At 37.7% G+C, this 18174-nt stretch overlaps 1 protein-coding gene across 1 annotated transcript in view; it reads right to left on the bottom strand.

Moving 5' to 3' along the window:
* Nucleotides 1-18174, bottom strand: part of Sbf2 (SET binding factor 2) — a 319337-nt gene that overhangs the window by 135703 nt on the left and 165460 nt on the right. The window contains exons 9-14 of the mRNA XM_051149227.1: nt 18021-18129; nt 15196-15309; nt 9315-9392; nt 7075-7188; nt 6507-6635; nt 4461-4559 (exon numbers count right to left, since the gene is read on the bottom strand). Of these exons, the coding sequence (XP_051005184.1) occupies nt 4461-4559; nt 6507-6635; nt 7075-7188; nt 9315-9392; nt 15196-15309; nt 18021-18129 (643 nt within the window). The remainder of the gene's footprint in view (nt 1-4460; nt 4560-6506; nt 6636-7074; nt 7189-9314; nt 9393-15195; nt 15310-18020; nt 18130-18174) is intronic.

Consider the following 18174-nt stretch of genomic DNA (forward strand, 5'->3'; position numbering starts at 1 on the left):
ACAAAGTTAAATGTTGTGTTACCACATATCCTGGTATCTCAGCCCTAGTTATTTATCTAAGAGAGATAAAATTTCTATTTATGTAAATATCCATAGAAAGCCTGAGGATACTCATTATTGCCAATTTTTTTTCAGCAGGTCAAGAGAAATAAAAGTTAGGCAATCCATACAGGTAGAATGCTACTCAGAAGGAAAGAGTATAATCTCCAGCTATATGTGACCCTGGAAGAATTTGAAACTCATTACGTATTAAGAGACTGAAGCCATATTCAAAACAACTGAATTGTAGAAAGACAAAGTCATAGAGACAGAAACAGCCCACTGGGTTAAGGAGCTTTCTTAGTGAAAAGGAATGTTATATGCACCCATGAGGGTCCTGATGGCATCATGCACTTGTCAAAATGTATAGATGTGTACACTAAAAATTTTACTCTATGTAAATCAAATCATAATAAATTGGCTTATTGTGAACAAGCAAACCAGATACAGGAGTTTATGTTTTGAGTTAAAGGGTCTTATTTTAACTGATTTTCATTTCTTATGAAGTTTCATAAAAATATTTAGTTTATTTTGGCATTTAACTATGAGGTCTTGTATAAGGTGTTTTATGAGGTCTGGAATCACAGGGCTAAGGTACCTAAAAAGGAAAACACGTGCTCACGCAGACACTGAAAGGCAGAGGGCAGCCTTCCGTACAACCAACTGAGCACAAAGGAAAAGTTGTATAGACGAGTACACAATTACCTCCGGCAGAAACCCTGCTAGTGCTTGCATGACTTGTCTCAAGTGTATTTAGGCTTCTCTATTCCACCTTTCCAAGGTACTGAAGTCACCAATAATTTCTGTAATTATTTCAAAGTTCCAGGAATCAAGAAAAGCAGCTAAATTTAGTTCAATCCATAGAGCTCACATCCCTGAAACTGCACTAAAGGACAAAATAAAGGAGTGAGGGGAAGAAACTGAAAAACCAAGATCTCTTTGAAATCCTGAAATGGAAGGTAAAGTTGGATACAAAGCAGACTCAGATGTAGGAAAGTATTTACAAATATTTGAACGGAATCACCATTTTTCAATTCTAGCCCAAGAATAATCAAACAGTAAAATTATATGGTTGGTTCTTGCTTAACAAAGGGGAGTTTTAGAAATGTGACTTTGACATGGTAGGAAAACTGGTTTTCATATAAAAAATAGAACTATGTGGATTATTTTCCATACACTGACATGAGATTCCTCTTCTTAGTCTCGATTTCCTGCATGACCCAAGAAAGTAACTTTACCACAATGGTCTGGTTGTTTTTTTTTTTTTTAATTTATTTATTTCATAAAATCTTTCTACTTTAGCAATGGTGGAGCAGCCAAAACCTCGAGAGTCGTACGACCTCCACGACCATGCTATTCTTGGATTCTCGGCCATCATGCCTGTGCGTCTTTCCTAAAAGAGTGATGTGCCTACAATGTGCTAGTAATGTGCCTACAATATGCTAGTAATGTGCCTACAATATGCTAGTAATGTGCCTACAATATGCTAGTAATGTGCCTACAATATGCTAGTAATGTGCCTACAATATGCTAGTAATGTGCCTACAATGTGCTAGTAATGTGCCTACAATGTGCTAGTAATGTGCCTACAATGTGCTAGTAATGTGCCTACAATATGATAGTAATGTGCCTACAATATGCTAGTAATGTGCCTACAATGTGCTAGTAATGTGCCTACAATGTGCTAGTAATGTGCCTACAATATGCTAGTAATGTGCCTACAATGTGCTAGTAATGTGCCTACAATGTGCTAGTAATGTGCCTACAATGTGCTAGTAATGTGCCTACAATGTGCTAGTAAGTACTTGGTAAGTGCGCACTGAGAGAACGGAATCAACTAAGTTAAGTGAAATTGAATTAGGTCTTTTTAAAAGCCCAGGAATAAATAAGGCACCTTTTATTTTACATATGTAGTGTTTTATTATGATCACTTTAAAAGCGGAAAGACACATTTTGTGATTTATATTCACTTTTTAAAATGTATAATTTGCGGGGCACAGTGGGGCACACTTTTACTGCCAGCACTCAGGAGGCAGAGGCAGGTGGATCTTTGTGAGTTCCAGGCCAGTCTGGTCTACAGAGTGATTCCAGGATAGCCAGGGCTACACAGAGAAACACTGTCTCGAAAAATGAACAAGAACAGCAAAACAATAACAAAATGTATGTATAATTACTAGATATTAATTTTATCGTATTTTAGTTATGTACTGGTAAATATAAAGTACATATCATAAGATTTAAGATATAAGATAGTAAGAAGCAATTATTTATTTTGTCTTTGCATAAAAGTGTCTGGGCACAATTCCTTGTAGACACTAGGCCCTCATCTAGTAAAGACAACATGATGTCAGAATCCTAATTTTAGTCACCTTACTAGCTATAACATTTGTCTTGGAGTAGTTGTCAAAAAAGATCAAAAAAGTAAGTAGCTAGTTATTAAAAGCATCAGTCCTATGTGACTCATTTGATTAAACTGATTCCGACATGGCATTTTCTTCATCTTTGAAATGCATCAATAAACCATTCCTACTAAGAGAAGATTAAACTACCTCCTAGTCTTCAATTTCCTCATCTGTTCAATACTATCCTTTTCTTACTGCACAGGATTATTGCCAAGCACATGGTCACTGCTAAGTGAGAATGTATGCTAAAATACTGTCATAAAGTGTAATGGAAACACTGTTACTTTTTTGTTGTTGTTGCTTCTCGAGACAAAATTTCTCTGGTTGTCCTGAAACTCCCTTTGTCGACCAGGCTGGCCTTGAACTCAGAGATCTGCCTGCCTCTGTCCCTGAGTGCTGGGATTAAAGGTGTGCAACACCACTGCCTGGCTGATAATTACTTTTTTTTTTTTTTTTTTGGATTGCAGATAGAGCAAATCAGATAGAGTGAGGTTAGGAATCAGACATAAGAAAATCCATAAATTTAACTCTGGGTTCCCTCATTTAATAGCTACATAATTCTCAGGCAATTATGTCCTCAAGAAAATGGGTATATTGAACCTGCCTTAAATGGGTGCTATAGGATTTTAGATAATGTATGCAAAATAGTTAATGCCATGCCATTTATTTAAAGTTTTGATAAATCAATTATGACTTAAAATGAGACATGTTTAAGATTATAAAATATTGTTTCTTAGAAAAGGAACTAATTAAAAATGACAGTCAACTGAAGTATTACTATGCTGAATAATTAAAATAGAAAATTATTTTATACCAAGCCCAATCATGCTATGCCTAATTTCTCCCGGTGTTAGTTACTGTTCTTTTTATGTTATGCAAAATACACTGTCAAAACTGAAACTATAAATTACAGGTAACTGAAGAAATAAACTAAGAACATTCAATTATGTAACCTAACATAGATGAGCACAGTTTAGAAAAGAAAGACCATTTGTTTTAATACAAATCATTCAGGAAGAATTATGTTTCTCAAAGGAAGGTCAGACATCAAGTGGAGAAGTTGAGCATAACCGAGTGGAGTCGTGGGAATAGCTCAGAAGTACAGTGGATGCACAGCACGCACAAGGCCCTGGCTTCAATCACCAACACACACACACATGCACACACAAGCAAAATATATAACTAAAGAATATTAACAAGGTAATAGTTTACCATTTCTGCTTTTAACTTACTGGTTCTCAGATTTCAAATGAATGTGACAAAGCAGTCACCAATGGCTCCCTGTCAAAACAGTTTACCTTATCCAATCGCTAGATTGAACAATAACATACACCGGGGCCAGAATATTAATATCAAGTTCCTCTTTGCTCTAATGCCTTAAAAAAAAACTCCCCTCTGCGTTCTTCAGAGGTCCACACTCCCACTTGATTTATGTTTCTTAGTAAAAGGAATCAGAAGCTTACAAGCAGGAGGCATCAGCACCCACTCAGCCCCAATCTGCTATGCTATACAATGCTCTCTCCTCGCCAGCCTAAGAATTCAGGTGGACAGCTCACTACATCCATTGTCTAATTTACAATGCTTCCTCTATCCTGGGAGTATTTTCACCTTTGCGTTTTCTTTCTTTCTTCCAGCTTAGTTCATTACATCATTAATTCAAAACAATGGAACTCAAATGACAACCTGCGCACTATGCAGAAGGAGAGCACACCCCTTAGCGCTGTTAAAGGTACTTCTGACTTCCAACGTGTTTAAAGTTTCTGTATTAAACAGGAGACCCGGAAGAAAATTCACAATGAGGGCAAAGGACTTATGAGGAAAAACGTGGGCAAGACATTTTCATGACACAGTGACTGATTGTGAAAGTGTGATACATTCTGACACACAGGGCCAAGTGTGACATCTTACGATTGATTATGCAGAGCATAAATAAGTATTGATGCCAGAATGCTGGAGCTTCTTGGTTATGAAAATGAAATGTTTCATTAACTTTTAAATAGATTAAATACATTTACTTACATTTTTGAATAGTTGCTCAGCAAGTTCTCTGATATGCTTTATCATCTTCAGTGGGTTATTTTCTTCAACTTTAATTCTCTCTACTTCAAAAGCTACCAACTTGGAAAAATAATCAGATGGTAATAATCAGTACCTAAGTATGTTGAATTTAAAACCTGTATTTTCATACAATAGGCAAAACAGAAGGCATTCAAAATATGCTAATTTTAAAAACAAGTTAGATTTGTGCTGGGCTTCACCTCTACGCCAGGATGACAAAGGCATATTGAATCCATGGGTTCCAGGTGCCCCACGCAGTGACTCTTGGAGAATGGTCATCTATGGGGTGCAGAGAAGCCTTTCACCCTACAAGCCTCGCCCATGCCAACTCACTCACTTGGGAAAATTCAGAAGGCAACAAAGTCTCTAAATGCTTCCTTGATTTACAAATGTGAACAAACAATTCCGCCAAGCTGACTGGATCGCATAACCTGGGTTCAGACTCCTCACCTCTAAATGAAAATGGAAGGGCAAGGTGACCTTTTAGTTCTCAAGGAGTCCGTTTCTCTCTTAACTAATCTGCTAAAGCAACGGTGTGGGAGTGTGTCCCTACTGTAGAGAACTGACATGAAAACATGGAGGAGGGTAAATAGGCAAAAGGGGAAAGGAACAAGAGTTTCTTATGCTAGGAATTAGCAGATTGATCGGATAAGGCGGAGTCCCCACTCTTCGGCAGTGTTCAGAAGATTGCCATACAGAGAAAGGCAGATTTGCTTTTCATCCCTAAGGTGTCCATTTGATGACAGGTAAGCCTAAGACAGTGCATACTGAGCGCTACCTCTCCAAGTGCTATAGAATCCATGTGATATGGGAAATGCATTCTTTCCAAGGAGCAAATGTTATTTTCCTATAAAAGTATATTCTCATGTAAATGGACAAAGACAGTAGGATGAGAAATATTTAAGTCTAATGCTGCAAGCAATCAACTTGACTTTCTTGCTAGAGGTTAGCAAGGAAAATGTGGTAGAAAACAGAGACAACACATAAACTAACGTTAGTATTAATAAAGTTTCAGAGACCAGCAAAGGAGTGAGAAGAGGACTCTGGCAAGCATCTTAGTTTAGCTATATAAGCCAAGTACTTAATTAGGAACCAAAAGGTTGATATAAATATTAGTGTAATCAAAGGCCAGTGACATTAACTGTTAATTACAGGGAACCAAAGCTCAACAAGTGACTAGAAAGAGCTGTGTGAGCCAGGATGATGTGCCTCACTTCTGCATGTGCTTGTTACTGAGAGAGGTGGTTGGTTTTCATCTTCGGGACAGAAGCTCTGCCCCGCTTTCCTTCCCCGTGAATATGAACTGTCTACCTTTGTTCCTACAAAAGAAACCACCAGTGGGAAGAGTAACAAGGCGCCCCCTGGGTTCCAAGAGTGACTTTCTTTGAAGGACACCAGGAACTTTCAAATCTAATACAGTGATGTTTCAGAAACTGAAATAAAAGTGATATTCACTTTCTTGTCCCCCATAATGCACTGCACTGAATATAGAATTAAAAAATAAATGGAAAAATGTATTTAAAAAAGAAACATAATAAATGTAAAATAATATCCCACTCTTCTATTCTATGTCTCCTTTTATATGGCCAAATCCTTGAAAAGATAGAAACAACATATCTACCTCAAACATTTCTAGAAAATGATAATTACTGATTAGTAGGAATGCTATAAACATATATTACAGCTTGATGACACTGATGGACTAAATGTAAATGCAATTTAGAGCCACGTATCTTACATTAAGTTAGACCCAGCTACAAACTGACAATTGCATTTTAAAAATGAGTTTTATTTATATAAGCACAGTCCAATTTTTAAAAACATCAATCTTAGTTGCTAAAAAACTGTGTACTTCTGACACATTCTACAATTTTCTAGTTTTCCCAAATAACATAGTTATCAAGATTTGTAGACATAATATTTAGATTACAAAGTGTTTAAGAATCTGAGTAAATGTTAAAATAATGGGTTTTGCTTTAAACTATTAGTCACTGATAACAACTATACCTCATCAAAGAGATCACAGGCTCTATAGGGAGGCCCTCTTTCTGAAACAAAACCTGCAAATGCCATTCCATTGAGCACTTTAGTGAGGAAATCATTCTCAACCAAACCACGCTGCCCCAAGAAAGCTGTCTGTAAAGAAAAAAAATGTGAAATGATAAACTTATCACTGAGAAATGGGCAAATGGTTAAAATTTTAAAACATAGAAAAATTGAAGTATGTCTGAACGCCTTTAGATATTACTAAACACTGTCGTAATACATATTTTTCTCAAAAGGTTTTGCTTGATACCTGAAATACTACATGTACTGTAAGGAAAAAAAATGAATCCATTTAAAAGACTGGAGGAAAAAAAGTCATGTATTAATTCTAACTAATACTTGATTAACACTTTAATAAGAGAAAAATCAACTCTAAGTTTACATATTCTGAAGGAAAATATTATACCTGCTCCATTTGTCACTTAACACAGAGACTTTAAGCGCATTCAAAACATTAATTCATTAACACGGCTAAGAGAGGTCCTATTGAGCGAGTGCACTGGACAGACAACCTGGCACTGTTTCTTACTTTGTGAAAATGTATCACAGGCTCAGCATGGATCCGTATAAGCTGCAGGCATGACCTATATCCTTGGAACAGTTGTGCAAATAACCTAAGGAAAACTGCTCGTACTTCTTTATCCTGAAAATGCAAAATGAAACACACAGGTAATTTAATAATAAAAAACAATCAAACAAAACAGAGAGAAGGGACGGAGTTTGAGTGAGCAGATGTGCCAGGCTTCCTGTGCTTGTCTCCCCACGCCGTGGGCCCAAGGCTCATGAGAGTCTACCTACTCTTGGGTGAAACTGCTTTGTTCTTTCTAATGAACCAAATAGTGCAGATTCTAGCGCAGACAATTTTCTTCCAGAGGAAAAAAAGCACAGTCTACTATTTTTCTGTGGCAAAGAAAGAAATACATGACAAGACCGCTTATTTTTATATCTGTAAAAAATTATAGTTATAAATGTAAAAGGGAAAATCTCTCAAAAGATTGTATTTTAAAGGTTTATGAAATTCTTCCAACATTTATCCAGATTATAAAAGTCTATTTTTATTCTAGTAAAATATGATTTAATAGTAAGTCTCGCCAATCCAGGTTTTTATAGAAACTTTTAAAACTGTTAAAGAAAATTATGTATTTATTCAGTCAATACCTTTACCTTATTTAAAGAAATCAAGGTCAAGAATGCTTAAGTTGTTTTTTAAAGGACCAGAGAGAGCTCTGGCCTCACATTCACCTCTTCTAACACATGAACTGGGCAAAGTATAAAAAAAAAAAGGGGGGTATCTACTATCCTTTCACTCTATTATGATTGCTTATCAAAATTCCTTTTGGCACACTATAATTCACTGTTTTTATTGTTGCTATTTTTCTCAGTCCTCCCCACCCCACTGGAGAAGGAGCTGCATGGCACTACATACGCACAGCACAGGTAAGGCCGCGGTTAACATAGAGCACCACAAGAACAGAAGAATCCAAATTCTTATGCTGAACAGTTTTCCCGGTTACAGCTAAGGTTGCGATTTCATTGCTGTCCTTACTCTTGCTCCCTAAAGGAAAAATCACACCCCCTTTTCTAGGTTAGCACATTGCCCTACAACTCCTTCTGAGATTATTTCTAACTCAGCTACTTCAGCAAACCTAAAAGTAAAAGTACAGCACTCTTTAAAAGTATCAAATTTGAACATTAAATTTCTTTTTTTTTTCTTTTAATTTTATTTCAGTAGTTTATTCAGGTTACATCTCAATTGTTATCCCCTCACTTGTATCTTCCTGTTTCCTTCTCCCTCCCCCTTCACCCTATTCCCCTCCCCTAGGTCTATGACAGAAGGGGACCTCCTTCCCAACCATATGGTCACAGCCTGTCAGGTCTCATCCTGGTAGTCTGCTTACCCTTCCTCTGAGTGCCACCAGGCCTCCCCACCAAGGGGGAGTGGTCAAATAAGGGGCACCAGTGTTCATGTCAGAGTCAGTCCCCACTCTCCACACAACTGTGGAGAATGAGTTGTCCATTGACTAGATCTGATTTGGGGGTCTAGGTTTACTGCATGCATTGTCCTTGGTTGGTACAGTATTTTGAGCACATCCTCCTGGGGCCAGATCTGCCATCCTTGATGGTCTTCTTGTAGGGTTCCAGGACCCTCTAGGTCCTTCCCTTTCCCCATTCTCCCATACTTCTCTCAGCAGGAGTCACAATAGGAAGTCTTAGCTTCTATCCCAACCCCCAGCTAAATGAAGACTCTCAGAGAACATCCTTGGTGGGCTGGTGTCCAATTATAAGTGAGTATATACCATGTGTATCTTTCTGGGTCTGGGTTAAACTCACTCAGGATGATCATTTCTAGTTCCATCCATTTGCCTGCAAATTTCAAGGAGATGCCATCTTACACCCATTAGAATGGCGAAGATCAAAAACTCAAGTGACAACACATGCTGGCAAGGATGTAGAGAAAGGGGAACACTCCTTCATTGCTGGTAGGAGTGCAAACTTGTACAACCACTTTGGAAATCAATCTAGCACTTTCTCAGAAAACTGGGAATAGGGACACCTCAAGACCCAGCTATTCCACTCCTTGGAATATACCCAAAAGATGCTCCAGCACACAACAAGGACATTTGCTCAACTATGTTCATAGAAGCCTGCTTTGTAATAGCCAGAACCTGGAATCAACCTAGATGCCCCTCAGTCGAAGAATGGATAAAGAGCCTGTGGTACATTTACACTATGGCATACTACTCAGCTACTGAACATTAAATTTCTTACCAGCATTTTTGAGTGGGATAAAGCTGTTCGTGGAGGAGGGAAGGCATGATCTGCTACTTCCAAATCAGGGTGCAAAATCTAAAGTGAACAAAGTTATTATATAAGATATCTAGGATTAGTAAGACTTATTTTTTAGTTTTGGGGGCACTAGGGGAACTACCAGCACATGAATTAGATTATATTCCCACCATGAGATATAAATCAATCAATATAATTTTGTATGTATTATTGCAGAATGATCTCTAAGATAAAGCATTAGACTAAAAAAAAAAAAAAAAAAAAAAAAGACTAGTTGGGCACGGTGGTGCACTCCTTTAATCACAGCACTCAGGAGGCAGAGGCAGGCAGATTGCTATGATTTCTAGGCCTGGTCTACAAAGTGAGTCCAGGACACAGAGAAACCCTGCCTCGAAAAACCAGAAAGACTTCCTAGGAGCTGGGGAGCTCAGGGGTTAAGAGCACTTGATGGTTTTGCAGATTCAATTCCCAGCAACCACAAAATGGCTCACAACAGTCTGTAACAATAATTCCAGGGCTTTGACACCCTCCTCTTCTGGAAGGTACACATGTGGCATGAAGATAAAATATTCATACACATGAAAGTAACATTATAAAAAAGGTCAACTAGAAAAATTTAAATAACATTGGCTCACTTATTTGAAAAAAAAAACAAATAAATAAATGCACACATAGATAAACATACATCTGAGTATTTATAGTTCTCAATGAACATATACCAAATTATAAAAGATTAGTTACTGCTAGGTAGGGGCCTGTTTGGGAGCAGAACTAAACATCTATGTTGCTATTTCTTAAAAGAGGTTTATTTTTCATCTTGTAATATAAAAACTAAACAGATGATATAGAATAAAAGACCCAGAAATAAACCCACATAGCTACAAGTACCTGATTTTTGACAGAAGTGTCAAACAGAGTGTATTATAGAAAAGACAACAACCACTTCAACAAAAGGTGATAGGAAAATGATACACACATGTAAAGGAATGATACAAGACCCCCTTCTCTCATCCTGTATAAAAAAAAAATTCAAAATGAACCAAAAAACCTTAACACAAGATCTGAAAGTTTGCTGGGCGAGGTGGTGCATGCCTGTAATCCCAGCCCTCTGGGAGGCAGAGGCAGGTGGATCCCTGTGAGTTGGAGACCAGCCTGGTCTACAAAGTGAGTACAGAACAGCCAAGACTACACAGACTTACCTTGTTTCAAAAAACAAAACAAACAAACAAAAAATCCTTAAAGTTAGAAACTATTAGAAGAAAACATATGAAAAATACTTTAAGATCTATTCACAGGCACAAAATTCTTCTGAAAAGAGCTCCAATGGTTCAGAACTAATAAATGGAACTACATGAAATGAAACCATGAACAGAGAGGAGAGACAGCCTACAAAATTAGAGAAAACCTTCGCCAGCTACAAGTATATATCTCAAATATATGTCCAAATGCTAAACACCAATAAAATAAGTAGTCCAGGGCTGGGCGGTGGTGACACATGCCTGTAATTTCAGCACTTAGGAGGCAGAGGCAGGCAGATCTCTATGAGTTCGAGGCCAGCCTGGTCTACAAAGTGAGTCCAGGACAGCCAAGGCTACACAGAGAAACCCTGTCTCGAAAAAAAATCCAAAGCAAAACCAAACCAAACCAAACCAAAAAACAATTGTCCAATGTATAAATGGGTTGATGAAATATTCACATGGATAATAAATACTTTTAAAAGAATGGGTAATATGCTTAGCAATCAGAAAAACACAAACTAAAGTCATATTGAGATCCCATCTTCCTCAAAGTTAAAGTGACTGTCATCAAGACAACAAATGACAGCAAGTGCTGGCAAAGACGTGGAGAAGGTGGAATTAAAACAAACAAACAAACAAAGAAACTAGAGTGAAACTGGTGCATCCTATATTTAAATCAGTATGGAAGTTCATCAAAAAAGTGAAATAACAAAACAAAAACCTACCATCCGACTTATCTACACCACTCTTGGGAGTATTAAGCTACAAGAATCTAAATCATCAAATCACAGAAATACTTGCACACTCATGTTTACTGCAGCACTAGTCACAATAACCAAGATAGGGAACCAGTCCAGATGCCTGTCAGCAGGCGAATAAAGTAAATGAATTATGAAGTTTACTGACTGTAAAGAATAAGGAAATCATGTTATTTTAAGGAAAATGAATAGAACTGGATATCACCATACTAAAGTATGGTAAGTAAAACGCAAATAGACAAATAGCATATATTTTTCTTATAAATGTAATCCAGACTTACACAGAGGGAAGCTATGTGAGGGGGAAGGAGGAGAAGGGGCAATAGAAGACAGTAATGAGGGGAAACAAGTATTTTTCTCTCATAGACGAAAACTAGACTTAAGTGAAAAAAAAAGAAAGCCTACCGTCATGGAGTAAGGTGTCGTGAGGAAGGGGAGGAAGGTAGGGGAGATAATACTGGGGGGTAGAATAAGCCATGTGCAGTGACATGTATGACAGCGTCATAACAAAAGCCTATCTTGTATGCTAACAAAAGTTAATTTATAATTTTTTTTGGGGTGTCAGTGATTAAGACACTTTCTGCTCTTCCAAAGGATCCAGGTTTGGTTCCTAGAAACTATATGGTGACTTATAACCACCTACAACTCTAGTTCCGATACCTTCTCCTGTTCCCCTCAGGCACTGGACACATATGGCGTACATACATATATGCAGGTGAAAATTCATACTCATACAAAAAAAAATCTTTTAAAAAGTACACTGGGAAAAAAATCAAAGTAGAAAACACAGCAAACTACTGAACTGAAATCCTGAAAGGAGGAGCCTCTGTTGAGCTTTGCATTTCAGAAGGGGGTAGACTGTGCCGGACCCATGGATACTAAGTAACATAAGGAAACGAACCCGCAACGCCCTCAGGAAGCAAAGGGAAAGATTAACATTTGAGTTAGGTTTTGAAGGTAAGCAAGATGGGAGAGTAGGCGGGGTGGGAGAGGCCTAAGGAAGACCGGCACAGGGGTTCTGTCAAGTATGTAACACAGTAAGAGTCTGCAGATCATTTTCCAGCTGGTTTGAGGGGACACATCTGTAAATGCAGAAACATGGAATGCTGCTGAGGTAGGGTGGCAACTTAGTGAGCTTCTGCTTCAGATAAAATTAAAAAGAGCTGTGACGTAGCTCAGTAGGGTGCCAAGCAAGCATATGCAAACTGAGTTCAGCCCATACACCACAAAGACAAAGGTTGTTCACAATATATTAAGAATAGATCAAAAGATCAAAAGACTCAAATAATCCTTAAAATTAATACTAACCTGGCTATGGTGATGAAAACCTGCCGTCCTAGCGCTGTGCAAGGCTAAGGTGGGAGGGCTGTGAGTCAGACAGAGGCCAGCCTGTGATACACACTGAAACTGTCTCAAAACAAAAAGACTAAAATCTCAGCCCTAATTACAAGTCACTCAGTCACTCCTATACTATCTTAATGTTTTGGTGCCTTTAAACTATTCATGGTTCTTATACAGTTCTAGTGATGTTCTGCCATTTAGCTGCAATTGTTTAGTAACCAAACAAACCTTCTATACTCAATTTTCAGAGTTTCTCTGTTATATCCATTAAGTCTGATCTCTTGTTGGTCCTTGTTATATGACAGTATATACTGCTCTTGCCTCTTTTTCATGACATGTTATACTGCACACCTTAGCACGTAACCTATTGTGCTTGAGAACTGCGATAACAAACACATACGGTTTTACCACAAATAAACTACATATTAGCAACATTTGGTGGAAGAGGAATTGCAGGTGGAGCATACAACATGTAGAAGAATTCCTACAAAAGCAACTGTCTTAAACTAAAATTTCTCTTTGTTAATCACTGAATATTTATTAACTGCTAAATAATTACAATGAATAAGCATTTATGTAATTGCTAAATAAATACATAGGGGTTTAAATACCATAAGAATTCTAGAAACACTAAATTTCTTCAATAATTCAAATAGTACCTTTTCAGCTACTGCTGTATTAATCTAATTACATAGTTAATGTCTTTCTTTAAAATTATTCAACTTTTGAAATGTAGTGTTATCTGAATTATCTTTGGAATCACAAGTCTTATACATCATTTAAAATGTGCATTATAAGAAACCCGTATCTATCCCTGCCATGCTTTAGTTTGAGAAAGTCACCTACTCATCTCTCTATGAAATAAAACATCCTATAAAGTCTAGAGTACAGACCTTTTGAAGGGATATGATTTGCTCAAGGGCACCAAGTTGCAGAATTTAAACTGAGTCTTATATTAGTTTCTTTACCTTTTTGTCACATCTTGTATTGCAGAGGAATTTTAATTCGGAGCATGTCTGCTCTGGCAAGAGATCATATCAAAACACCTACTAGGTCTGTGTAATCTGGCTGGAATACAGACACTTCTTTAATCCGAGGAGATTGAGGCAAGCAGATCTCTTGAGTTCAAGGCCAGGCAGAGCAAGTTTTACATAAAGAAAAGCTTAGGCCCAGGCGTGGTAGCACACACCTTTAGTCCCAGCATTTATGAGAAGATCTCCAAGTTCTGTTCAGGCAGTTCAGTTGAGTCAGCGAGTGGGTGGAATTGAGAGTCAGTGCAGTGCAGTGGAGTGGAGTTCATGGCAGTTCAGTTTGTAGAATTCAGTTTTACCGGGAAGTTTTACAAAGACAGGTTGAAGAGAGAACAAGCCAGATACAGGTAAAGACAGAATGAGCCAGAGAATGAGAAGGAGCCAGAAGATTAGAATGGCTTGCTGGAGTTAATTTGAGTCTAAGCAGAACAATTGAGTAAGAAGCTGAGAGAAGCCAGATTGAATCAGTCAACTTGGGAGAGGCATTTGAGCCAGAACAGCTGAGTTAACCAGCCAGCCAGAGTTAAGAAAGAAGTAGAAAGGATGAGTTTATTCAGCAGTAAGTTCCCGAAGCTGAAAACATTCTAGGCCTACATAAGATTGTATGGAGGCTTGAAGCTTCCAGCATTAGGCCTAGGTTAGCAGACAAGGCAGTAAGCCTCCAAGATGACAATTACCTCAGGCAAATAAAAGTTACTCTTACCTTGTATTTCAGATTACAAATTATATTGGAAAACATCAGGCTTTTTTAAATTCCTCCCTTTTATAGATAACCACTACTAAATATATAAAGACTAACATAAAGTTGAAAGTTTTCTGAGAACTAAATCTTTCCTGGTAATTGTAAACTTTAAAGTTTCCATTTAAGGAAGGAAGAAAACAAAACACACTTCAACAGCTCAGACTAGAGTATTAAGATTATGAAGACCCTCTACCACCATCTTCAAATGGAATGTGGAATTTCTTGGATTTCACTCTGTAGACCAGGCTGCCTCGAGAACTCAAGAGACCCATCTGTCTCTGTCTCCTGAGTGCTGAGATTAAAGACGTGCACCACCACACCAAGAGGGAATCAGACATTTCTGAGGAAGAGTTTTATCTTATTTTATAATATTTGATATATAATATACACTACATAAAGACACTGAATGAGTAAATGAAGGGTTCCCCTCTAAACACTATGAAGGAATACATTTGTTTCAAGCACAGGACCGTCACTTTCCACTCTAACAGGGTGTGGTGTACATACCTTTAATCCCAAAACCTGGGAGGCAGAGGCAGGTGAGGTCAAGGTCAGTTTGATCTACATAGCAAGTGTCAGACCCACATCGTGACAGCATGTCTCAATATAATATGTGTGTGTATGTATAAACATGTATACATACATACATACATACATATATACATATATAATTGTAGACAATGTTTTTCTAATTCCTGTTATCTTAGTTTCAGGTTTAAATCAAGAAAAAATACCATGAACAAAGAGTCATACCAAAGACAGTGCGGCTTGGGTCTGATGAAGAAGTGGCTCCGGGAGGGAAGAGAGGTGAATGCACTCAGGAATCTTAATAGTGCCTCCATCCAAATCTGCTATGATCACATCCAACTGGAAAAGATTCTTAAAATTAACCATAATTCATAAAATATATTTGTTGTTAATTAAATTAACTGACCTTGACTAACTCAAACTGAGAAAAATAAAATGGAGGAAGAGGTCCTTGGCTGTCACAGTCAGCGCTGGGCTTACAGCTCCTCACCACCCTGCACTCCCTAGCCTCCTTTGGAATTAGTTATCGAACATGAGTGCGCTTCTGCCAGCGGAGGGTGAAAAAGGACATGGCACTTCTGGCCCTTTCTACGTCCTCTTTCTTCTTTCCACAGGGAGAAGCTATGAACTGGCAGCCGTCTAGCTTTAGTCATCCAGATGGCTTGGATGGTAGTGATGCCATGGAGCAAACTACCTAGACACACTAGTGAGCTGGTGAACTTCTATGAAGTGCTACACGCTAATAATAAACCTCCATGCTAACTGAATTATTGCATCTGCATTCCATACAAATCAGTAAACAAAGCAGTATATCCCAAACGATGACTGTTCAGATGCAACGCCTAGCTGGAAGGTGGTGCATCTAATTCCAGCACTTGGGAGGCACAAGGCTGAGCTCAAGGCCATTCTCAGCTATGCAATGAGTTCAAGTCTGTGATACATTAGACCATCTCAAAAACCAAGACTACAACAAAAACACCACCCTCAAACCTGATTTGTAGCATTTCAAAAGCTCATATTTAAAAATAAATAAATATGAAAGATTTTTATAATGTGATTGTAATTCATTCTTACTCATTCATTAAGATGCGAAGAAACCTACAACAGGCAACATTTGGTTTGTCCTATCTCTATATTTAGTAGCTATTAAAATTATTTACAAATTGTACAGGGCCTACTTTTTAATCAACATGCTTATTAGCTTATATATTTTTATATGATAATACTGAAGTTATACAGAACTAGATATAAAATACAATGTTAGAAGAGCCGACTGGCACACACATGGGGGCCTTATCTAATCTCTTGATTGTGTCATGACATCTCTGATATGGCTCCAGCTGCTGTGCAAGGAGCACCGACGCGCCCTTCTTTGCTGGCATTTAGAACAGAAACAGCAATACCATGTCTGTGGATTACATGTGTCATGTAACCAAATCCTTCTGGGAAAGAAATGTTCTTATACGTGCTGGGAAGTGCCACATAGCCTGCTCCCTGCACTTCAGTCACAGTGCTTCAGAGTGCACTCCTCATCTCACATTAGGAATCCCAATCCATTACTCAGTTGCTCTAAGATCTGGAAATATACTCAATAGAAATTTGTTTCTGTATCCATTATACCTGCTGATGCTACTTTAGTGTTTCATAGCTATGAACAACTACTCTCTTCTTTCTCTCTATGAGAGTCCTTAAATATTGATCTTTAGCTGTTAAATGGTATTAAAATATTACCTGAGACAACTTCCTCAGAGAACTTCAGTCTCTAAACTTTTGATTCTGATGTCCTCTGATGTACAGTTATAGTACCACTAGTCCAAAATCAAATTATTCTTGAACTAGCTTTAGCTTCTCTTTAGTCACATGGACCAGGATTTTGGTGGTAGCTCAAAGTGAACTTAGTTCCACAAAAGTTAAACTCTCTGCAAACTATTTTATTCCTGTTAGCTTTCAGGTAGTCTATATTGTCAGATCTCATTTTAAAACACTAATAAATTAAGCATTATAAGAAAATTACAAATAAAATAATGGATTATTAAACCTTTATTATCATCTACAGCAGTGGTTTTCAACCTGTGACTTTGTGACCCTTTTCAGGTCGATTGAAACTTTACAGGGCTCATCTAAGACCATCAGAAAACACAGACATTTCTATTACAATTCATAATAGTAACAAAATTACAGCTATAAAGCAGCAACAAAAATAATTTTGTGGGGCCAGAAAGATGGCTCAGCGGGTAAGATCACTTCCAGAGGTCCTGAGTTCAATTCCTGGCAGCCAGATGGTAGCTCAAACCATCTACAATGTGATCTGCTGCCCTCTTCTGGCCTGCAGGGGTACATGCAGATAGAGCACTCAAATATATAAAATAAATAAATATTTTTAAAAAATAATCTTATGGTTGAGGGTCACCATAACATGAAGAACTGTATTAAAGGGTTGCAGCATTAGGAATACAGAGCTCTTCATGTGAGGAATTCAGTAAGAGAAATTGGGTCTGCTACACAAGGGTTATTTAAAAGTGAGACATGGTGGCACCTGCCACCTCTTACTCAGAAGGCTGTTGTGATCTCGGGAGTTTGAAGCTTTCCTAGGCCACAGAGCAAGGCCCTGTTTTTGTTTATTTGTTGTTGTTGTTTGAAACATGACATGATATGTGTGTGAACGTCAGAAGACAACTTTCAGTAGTTGGTTCTTGCCTTCCACCTTGCTTGAGGAGGGTTTCTCTTATTTCTGCTGCACTGTTCACTTTAGGTTAGCTAACATGTAAGCTTCCAGGTGATTCTCCTTTCTCAGCCAGGGGTGTATTACAAATACCACTGCAATAAACTCAGGTCAAGCATTTTTACCCACTGAGCCATGCCCCTGTCTAAAGCTATCTTATTCATGAATAAATATATGAATGAATACATAAATGTTTCTTTAAAACTCTCATACTTGCTAAATTAAATATATTTAGATTTCTTAATTTGTTTTCCTTATAGTTCTTCTTTATATGAGACATATACCATATCTGAAAATGACTCAAGATCTGGACATTTTGGATACTTACAAGCTCATGGACATCAGTCTTAAAGATGGAGTGTACTCCAATGATGAAAGGAGTTGGAGAACTCAAAACTTCTAGTAGCTGAGCCGGAAGAATGGGTATATAAGGATAACTGGAAATAATAAAAACATTTCATCTATGTTATTTTACCACAATA

This window comes from Acomys russatus, chromosome 7, assembly GCF_903995435.1.
Source record: "Acomys russatus chromosome 7, mAcoRus1.1, whole genome shotgun sequence".
NCBI lineage: Eukaryota > Metazoa > Chordata > Mammalia > Rodentia > Muridae > Acomys > Acomys russatus.